Genomic DNA, 9787 nt, shown 5'->3' on the forward strand with positions numbered 1-9787 from the left:
TGCTGCTTAACAGTTTTATATAGGCTATGCAATGCTAAATAATTATTACATAATTTATAATGTTGACAAAACAACATTTTTTTTAAGAACGAAAAGTGCAAAATCTGCTGGATAACATTTCAAGATTTGACATGAATGCTGTTAGTGATGGGAAAAAAAGTTAAATAATTCTGTGTAAATCTAACTCTTTAAAGCAAAGGATGAAACAGTATTGCATCTTGAACATACCTAATCCACATTAAAACTGTGCATATCGTATAACAGATTTACATAAACAAAATAGTACCACAAAGCTATTGCTTTACACACAAATAGCAGAAGTTAGGCCTATAGCCTACATTGCTCAAAATGAAAATTCCCTGCTTTTCTTGTCATTTTATAACATTTAGGTGGTTACCCATCATCGGGTTTCCAACTTTAAGACCATAGCAATATTAAAATATCTTTTGTTATACATTTACAGGTCATATCATTCTGTACACGCTGCATGAACCAAATCATGTTTCAAATACCAGTGATGCCACAGAGAAACAGCATTTAAAAAGAAAAGCAAGTAAGCTAAAATAGCTTTGTTATTGTCAGAAGTAACTTTTGATACTCCTGGTATGTAGTGTAGTAATAACAGAGTAGACTGTGGCATGGAAGGCTTTTTGGGCTTTAGTTCTTGGGGACACGGAAGTTGTCTTTCTCCTTTCGAATGCTTTGCATTGTGTCAATGGGGTCGCTAGTCTTTGCATGGTCCTGGACTGACTTCTCCCTAGTCGACAAAGACCAAGAATGATCAGCATAACCAGAAGAGACATTACACTTTCTTCAAGACATCTCAGAGAATGGACTACTCCTTACCGTACTCTCATAAATGGGTTAAACGAGAATTCATCAGCCAAGGTTGATGGGATGGTTGGTTCTCCATTTAAGCATTTTTCCTGATAAATAAAAGTATTTTGAATTAAATTTCAAACGTTTCTGGTCATAATCGGCTCAACTTGTGTCAGAGATAATTACCTTGGCCCAGGCAAGCTTTTTCCGAATTACTTCATTATCTGGTTCCACATGGCGTGCAAACTTCAGGTTGTTCACAGTGTATTCATGACCACAGAATACACGCTGACATTCAAAGAAGTTATTTAGTTACAGTGTGGATATGATTAATTTCCAAAATCAAATTATTAAGCTGAAATAAGAACAAATGCACAATGAAATACTAAAAGCAAATCAATGCACAATATACTAATCCATTACATATTTTACGTTAACATACCAGTCAACTCAAATATGTTCATATGAAGTATACATCTTAAGAATTACATACATCTATCAAGTACATGTCAAAGGATAGGTGGCCATTTCTAAACTATGGACTTCAACTCTTAAATATCACAACAAGAAAGGTCGGTGTACTATTTCACCAATTCTTTCATTAATATGCGATGCCCATACACCCACAGTACTCAATCCTTCAAAATACCTCTTGAGCATCAGGTGTGACAAATGCAAAACAGACATGGATGTACTGTTGACTAAAGGTTGGCAATTAGGACTACTTGACAGATATTTCCTAAAATATAGGCTGATGAGAGTGGACAAGCATCTTTCCCTCAGCCATGTAGAAGTTATTGACCGATTGTCAACTCTGATTTACAAGTAATGCAGTTAAAGATAGGTATGTTTACCGTTTCAGAAGGGAGCTGACCAAGAGTCTCAATCAGTGCTTTGTACATCTGCTCTGCAGTGCCCTCAAAGAACTTCCCACAGCCAGCAACAAACAGGGTGTCTCCTGAACAGACATAAAACAAGTACCAGGTATTTTGTAGGAGTATTTTGTAATGACAGGTAAAACAACACATGCTATTGTCTGTGTTTATCAAGAATAGCCATACTAAATGCAGGACGAACCTGTGAAAACAGCTGGTGGTTCAGTGCTGTTCTCCTTGGTCACGAAGTAGCAGATGTGTCCAGTAGTGTGGCATGGAGTGAACAAGCATTTAACATTGAGTGAGCCAACCTGCAAGAACGGAGGAGACAAAACCATTGAATACATCTACATTGGAAAGTAACACCCTGCCTCCACACAAATGAACACAGGGCAGGTTGGGTACCTGGAAGAGACATACCTTGAATGTGTTGTCGTGTTTCACTTTATTGGTCAAGGCACCCACTCGGTCATCCCCTCCGTAGACTGTCAGCCCCGGAACCAGTTTTACCATTCTTTCATTCCCACCTGCATGGTCCCTATGTGAAAAAAAAACCCATGATGTATGTATGTATGTATGTATGTATGTATGTATGTATGTATACATACATACATACATACATTTCCCATCTCCAACAATAGCCAGCTCTGTAATAATACAGGAAAGGTCTGGCAAGGCAATGTGCACTCAGTGTCACTTTCAATTTTCAATTTCAATTATAAAATTGTATTGAGTCGTATTTTGCAGATGCTTTTGAGGCTATTTTTTTTACAGATGTTTTTTAACAAGGTACTTTAAAAATGATGACTTACCAGTGATGATGTGTGGTCATGACCGTTTTAAGTTTCACGCCATGCTTTTTTACCGCGTCCACAACCTTACAGCAATAAAATAAGTATATCATGGATCAGTCAATAATCAGCAACCAATACATAGGACATCTGAATATGTTTGTATGTTCACTGGTGTGTAGGTGTGTACCAAAACAAGTTCTCATAAAGTCTCTGTGTGTACCTTTACTGGCTCCACAGGATCAACAATGGCTGCTTCTTTTGTATCCTTATCAATGAGAAGGTACATATAATTATCTGAGAGTGCTGGAAGTAGTTCAATCTTCATGTCAGTTAGTTCCACAATAGAGGATTTTCTCACAACTGAACTGAGGGCGGCTGCTTGTATCTTAGGCGGAGCTATAAGAAAGAGACAACGATGGTTTAAAAAAAAGATAACTATCTAATGAAATGCACTCCAGGAAATTAAATGTCATAATTCAATTTTAGACCAAACCAAAACACATGCTAGACCACAATAATGACATGTTGCCTATTTGAAGGATAATAGTTTAGGCTACTTTCTTTGAGTATGAAAAGCATTGAACTGAATTTACCATTGGTTTACACCTTCACCATTTATGCAGACGTAACTATTACTCCAATAGGTATTTGTCTCCCCCTTTGGCGAAGCTCAGTTCAGCCTAAACATGACTATTCCTCTATGGCCTCATTTTACCGAGTGTGCGCTTGTTCGTTTTATCTAGACTGCTGCTTTTGACCAGTCATAAGGAGTCAGATTGGCAAATACTCACTTTGATTACCTTTTGTTCTAAAGTGAACATCATGTATCCATAGTAGGCCTAGGCTATACGGCTATGTGGTGTTATATGTAAAATGTAATAGCAAAACATTAATTCAATGAATTTGCACAATTTTCAACGCATTATACAATATCTAAGTAGCGGTCAGTCAGCTGTGAAAATGACGTGCCTCCTAGATTCGACAACTGTCAGAAACGACACAGCGGCACACATTAAAGTTGAAGAGATAGAAGTGCTGTGGCACAAGTTAGACAGATGTTCTACATCTTTCGAAGCACTTTTGTGTTCCTGTTTTGCCACATGCCATCAATCTGGCGCTGGACCATTATATATAAACACGCAAGAGCTCTACGATTAGCTTGGGAACATCTTCGCAATCAGTAATTGTGGTAAAACGTTTAACAGAGCTCATCCTGTGTTGCTGTTGTCACAGCATATGTAACATTTGTGACACCTGAGAAGAGTTGAGGATGACTGACTCAGTGCCCTGGTGCTAACTGGTTCACTCTAGTTCAGTGCAATAGACTAGTTGTAAGTTAACTGTACAGTAAATAACAAGACTGCGTTAAGTTAAGTAAGCAATAGATAACAAAAAGAAAGAAGGGGAGACGGTGACAGTGCATCGCTGAAAGAAAATCTTGGCCATTAAGTAACATACCAAATTTATACGTAGCAGCTCCAAAAACACCGAGAGTGCACGCACTCGCCAACAGTGACCTGTATAACATAGCAATATGACAGCTGTTGTCGAATATATGGTAACAGTACAAGAGGAAGCAGAAAGTTCCGTTTTAAGTACAGTCCAGCCTTCTTTCAACTTTGACCCCAGGTATAACCAATCGAATGTAGGGCGCGGCCTACGTAATCGGTTAATAAAATATTCAGTAAACTGAAAACATTATTGATAGAGAATAAATTAATACTCAATATACTATTGCGTTAAGTATAGAAAATAGTGACTCTCCATAAGCATTTACTTCTATAAACTTAAGCCATATTGTTTATTTACAATGAATTTTGTCTACTTTCGTATGCCGTACTTCATTGCGTTGTTGCCTAAGCTGTCATCGTTCAAAGGTCATTGCAGCAAACTGGTCTTTCACACTTTATCGGAGGAAGTATGACTTCAAGAAACCTCACACGCTTTTGGGAATGGGGGCGAAAGATTATTTGTGTTGGGAGGAATTACGCAGACCACGCAAAAGAGCTTAAAAACGCCATTCCAACTGAGCCGGTGCTTTTCCTGAAGCCACCGTCGGCATACCTGAGAGAGGGTAGCCCAATAATCGTGCCTGCATACTCAAGCAATCTGCATCATGAAGTTGAACTGGGGGTGGTCATTGGCAAAGCAGGAACAGCGATTCCCCGAGAATCTGCGATGGACCATGTGGCCGGCTATGTTCTTTGCTTAGACATGACTGCGCGAGACGTTCAAGACGACTGCAAGTCCAAAGGTCTACCTTGGACCCTTGCCAAAGCCTTCAACACATCCTGTCCTGTCAGTGAGTTCATTCCCAAAACCAAGATCCCTGACCCAGGGAACGTCAAACTGTGGTTAAAGGTGAATGACCAGATGAGGCAGAATGGCAGCACATCGCAAATGATTTTTTCCATACCATACCTCATAAACTACATCAGTGACATTATATCCCTGGAAGAGGGAGATCTGATCCTCACCGGAACTCCCAAGGGGGTGTCCAGCGTCCAGGAACACGATGAGATAGAGGCAGGGATAGAGGGCATTGTCACCATGTCTTTCAAAGTGGACAGGTTATGAAACTGAAATTCACCCTGCACGTTCCATGCAGCCCATTGATGTGTTTTCAGTTGTATGGGTCCAGTTAGCCATAAGCTTTCTTTGACATCTTGGATTTTAACAATAGCCTACAAATAAAATTATACCAAATACAAAATATGTACACCTGTGGTCAAGAAGTGCATTCTTTGACAATCACCCCTCATACAAATACTAAATGGCAAGACTGTAGGCCTATGGTTCCACTTGAAGCAGTGTAAAGAGATCAGCAGACACAGTTGTTAAGGTCAGTATTTCTCTTTGCCAACACAGAGAGAGAGAGAGAGAGAGAGAGAGACATGTGAAAAGATTTTCGATTTATTATTAGATGGATTATGTGAAGCATCACATGCAACTGGCTAACACTGCAATAGCAAATAGTTTGCTTTTACATTGCAGATTGAATATTTGTTTGGGTGTTAAACGTCTACAGTAAGTGGCCAGAAGAGGGCAGTACAGTGCTTTCCAATTGCTGATGATATGGCAGGTTCTAAATCAAAACGTCTTGTACCGTTGTACTATGGTTTCTACATGTTTGGTCGCAACATTGGTTGGTGTCAGAAGATCTATCAGCAGTAATTTATGGATGAAAGATAAACATGAAAAGTTGAAAAGAAAATGAAACCTATTTACATAGATTCATCATAGTCGGAATACATTTGGAAAAGAAAGCCAACAATATAGTGTTCAACGCACCCCTGTGACTCCCTTTGAGCCTTGAACTCAACTCTGGTATGTTCAGGTACAAGCATGATTGACTTCTGTCCCAAAGTAGCTGCATGATAAAACCTCAGGCCTACCCACCTACAGTCCTATTTCATCACAGCCACTCTGATGATGAATGTGCTATACAATGTAATTGCAGGAATTAGAAGCGGCTTGACACTATGATGCACATTCAGCTTAAAATATGCCAGAGGAATTTTCCAGTCTTATGAAAGCTGATTGCTTGTAAGCGTTAGGCTACTTTAAACTCATTGATATGGCATGATTTCAAATATAATTCTAAAGGCTCTGTGTTGATTCAAAATATTACAAAAGTGGATTATAATGGGTTTGCAATTGCCCAGAGACTGTATTTTAGCTCCCTCCCTGCTCCCTCTTTACACCCTCTTACTCTATAGACCCTTTCAACAATAAAAACAAAAACAATGCTTGAACGTTCTATTTGGGCCCCAATCTACTTCCTCTGCATTAAGATAACATATGGAATGTTAAAAAGGAAGCCTTGTGGGGCCAACTATGATGCTGATAATGGAACTCTCTTGAAAGGGTCCATAGCATATGACAGTATGGCCCACAAGAGTATGACCTCTCCACGACCCCATTTTCCCAGGTGTGTAACATCTGTTAGATATTCAATTACAAAACTTCTCTGTACCTTCTCTGTTTTCAAGACCCATCATCCTTTAGACCCATCATCATACTTGCATGAAGTATGAGTGAGTGGTGTATGTAACCTGATATTAAGTATGCAACATCTTCCCAGACTTTGGTGAGACCCATTCTTTGCCGCATGTCCTTTCCACCATTAATTCTCCATTCTAAATCATGTCACAAACTGTTTGTACATTTGCACCAGCATCTCAAAACAGTGAGAATTTAGTTTTAAATTGAATATGGCAATTTTACTTCACGGCTATGAAAAATGGTGAAAATAGACAGTATAGTTTTACAGTATGGTAAGATTGTTGATAAGGCAGCAGTTTCTCAAGAGGCCTGAGTTAAGTGAGCCATGTTAATGAGTATTTAACACAGATTAATCAAACACGTCATTTTCTGGCCAACTGTATAATTTTATTGATGAAATCATTGTTAGTATTGTGGAAATTACTTGAGGATGGCCTGGACAAAAGAGTCTAAATAATAAAAAGATAGCAACATCGATAACAGTGAGTTTGTAAGCAAAGGCAAAGTACAGTGGATGTCACTGACGAAGAGGGAAGCCTTCAACATCTTCTCTCCTTGTTTGCAAATTATTTGGAGTTGTCTGAACATTATTTGGAGTTGTCTGTTTCCTTGCCCCTGTTGCTCTTGGGTGCTCCTTGTTGGTGCCCCCCCCCCCCCCCCAATTCCAATCCTCCCCCACCTTTCTTATGCAGCCCTTGCCACTTAATCTACTAAACCCCTCTTCTACTGCACTTTTTACCCCCCCACTTTGCACAAATAGGCTGACACCAGACATAATTTCACTGCATTTCTTATTTCCAGTAACTATATGCATGTGACAATAAACTTCCTTGTATCCTTGTATCCTTGTAACACTCACCCACTATTCATAAATGTATTTGTGCAAATGTATGCAATAGTAAGTCTGGACAACAGTCGCTCTTCACATGGCAATGATTAGTTTATGATCAAGTAAATCTTTCAGAAAAGCATTAACAACATGGGAGTTAGTGTTAAATAAAGTTGTGGAATGCATTAGAACTTTATGGGAAAAAGCCAAATTCATCCATGCATTTTATGTTTTGGTAACTATATCTTGTGGAACATAGAATTGGTTCCCCAGCTGTTGAGGTGAGGCCAGCTATTGGCACACAGTGTACGTTTACAAAAATGGATGGACTGACTATATTATCTCTGAACTGCTCCTGTATGTTTTAGCTTTACACTCAGTTCCATACCGTGCATATTATATGTTGTGTTTTAGCTGCAGTCTATCAGCACCAACACATTCCAAACCAAAGCTTTTAAGATTGGAAGCTGAGGAGGCAGTTTTAGTTTTTCTCTGTTTTTCCTGTCAGAGACCTTCATTCCATTAGTGTGTCCTCTGACGGCCATACCAATAGCATGGCTCTCATGCGACCAGAGGGTTTCAGTCCAAAGATCCGGGATGTAATTTAGTTTAGGTGGCTTCTCCGTCATGCCACAGTAGTTGTGATGCACCTTTATTGCAATATTGTATTATTTCCCCTAACCAAATAAACATGAAAGGAAATCCTGTACAAATGTCACCCTTAAAGCAGACACTGTGGCATGTCGAGTTCAGGGGATGGGTTAAAATCTTTCATGACAGAATCTGAGAAAAGAGGAAACTGATTGTATACTGTAATCCTGCCATTGTCTGGTGTGTACAAATGGTTTCTTTCCTCAGGGATCTCCAGCTCGGTGCCGTTTTCAGCTGTATGGTTTTCATTAGGTTGCCCCATGCCTTAATGAAAAGCACGGCTGAAAATACATTGACCCCCTCATCATTGCTAATCTCAGAGAGTTACAGAGCAGTAACAGACTGGGTCATTCTGGAGAGTCTGATGAAACGGCAGTTTAGTATGCATGAAATTATAGGTGAATAATATAGCAATGGTCAATTCAGCAGATCGTCTCAATTGGAACTATGATTAAATAACTCGCAGACCTGTAATTGTACCACTTCATTGCATCTGCACAACGTATGTTCCAGTACTTATAAGACATTAAAAATAAAATCTGTCTACTACTCCACATCTTGTTATCCCTTTAGTGTTTATTGTCAAAGAAGGGACATGTGACTCTGGGACACTTTTCTAAAAACACCACTTGGTTGATTCAGTGACTGCTTTTCATTTTTTTGTAAACATGTTTCAGCATAAATAAGAAGAAAATCTTGGTGTGATCAACTAACCATCCATATGTATAACCTGTTTGCAGAACCAGTATTGATTAGTCCATCCTTCAGTGTCAGATGAATGAATTAGTAGTTGTGAGAAAATGGCAGGTAAATTTGCAAACAGTATTAAAGTTCTGTTTCTTAAACCTAACTGAAAATAGATTAAGATGAATGGTTCTGTTAACAGATCACCAGATGCCATATAATTGAGTTGGAGGTGTTGTTTCAAATCTGCTGAAGAGAGAATACAAAAACTTTCAACATACAAATAACATTCTTAGGATGTGTATATAAATATGGAACCCAAAATCCATCTGTGGCAGAAACCAGAGTTGGATTGATTTTGAGACTCTATGAGACCTACAGGCCGGGGCATCTGTATGTCTAGAACTGCACCTCATACATGTGTTTTGCACTAAGCCTACTGGAAAAATACAGTCAATTTAATGCTACAGTTGAGTTATGATTTTGTACTCGCATTTAATTATCTGGAAAATAAAGATGGATGGTGCTGATGTTGTTACGATGAGAGTTCATATTCTACATCCAAAACAGGTCATGAGTTCTCCACCAAGACAAGGGGAAGACTTGACCTGAGTTACTGAAGTCAGTGAATATTGTACACTGCTGTGTAAAATTACTGTTTTCCCCAAACAACAGAGGGCTATTTAAGATCTACAACCAAATTAAATGGATAGATCCCATGTTAGACAACTGTAACTGAAAATGAAGCAATGTGGTGAGAGATCGATGGCAGATTGTCTCTAAAGATTCCTGCCATAATTCATAATATATATAGCCAGAGAATATTCTTTGAAAGCTGTGTGTATGGTTTCATTGTGGAATAGGAACTAGCTGTGGTCTGTCGACCTTGAGCAAGCTGGTGTTCCACAAGATGTCTTACTGTTTTATAGAATTCTGTACATGTGCTTCCTGAACTGAGGTCATGGCTTTTAGAAGTTGTTTGTGTTATTCTATTGATCTGTTATATGTGTTCTTTTATTTATCATTGTTTGCTTTTAGAATGAGGTGTGAGCAAATCCTGAATGCAATCTTTGTAATCTTAAGAAGGAATCTGTGCAGTTGGGTATCTGTTTTTAATTCAAACAGCAAGA

At 38.8% G+C, this 9787-nt stretch overlaps 2 protein-coding genes across 2 annotated transcripts; one reads left to right on the forward strand and one right to left on the reverse strand.

The window, feature by feature from the left end:
• Positions 1 to 467: 467 nt before the first annotated feature.
• hagh (hydroxyacylglutathione hydrolase) lies at positions 468 to 4100 on the reverse strand. Its single transcript, XM_042085025.1, has 9 exons — positions 3947 to 4100; positions 2709 to 2884; positions 2507 to 2571; positions 2115 to 2232; positions 1897 to 2005; positions 1674 to 1777; positions 1006 to 1107; positions 847 to 926; positions 468 to 757 (listed from the first exon to the last, which is right to left on the reverse strand). Exons 1-9 carry the CDS (start codon positions 4014 to 4016, stop codon positions 658 to 660), a joined length of 924 nt encoding a protein of 307 aa, XP_041940959.1. The 5' UTR covers positions 4017 to 4100; the 3' UTR covers positions 468 to 657.
• A 229-nt stretch (positions 4101 to 4329) lies between these two features.
• On the forward strand, positions 4330 to 5207 carry fahd1 (fumarylacetoacetate hydrolase domain containing 1). The gene has a single exon (XM_042085034.1). The coding sequence runs from the start codon at positions 4409 to 4411 to the stop codon at positions 5063 to 5065; it is 657 nt and encodes a 218-aa protein (XP_041940968.1). The 5' UTR covers positions 4330 to 4408; the 3' UTR covers positions 5066 to 5207.
• The last annotated feature ends 4580 nt before the right edge of the window (positions 5208 to 9787 follow it).

The sequence above is a fragment of the Alosa sapidissima genome, chromosome 3, assembly GCF_018492685.1.
Source record: "Alosa sapidissima isolate fAloSap1 chromosome 3, fAloSap1.pri, whole genome shotgun sequence".
In the NCBI taxonomy this organism is placed as follows: Eukaryota; Metazoa; Chordata; class Actinopteri; order Clupeiformes; family Clupeidae; genus Alosa; species Alosa sapidissima.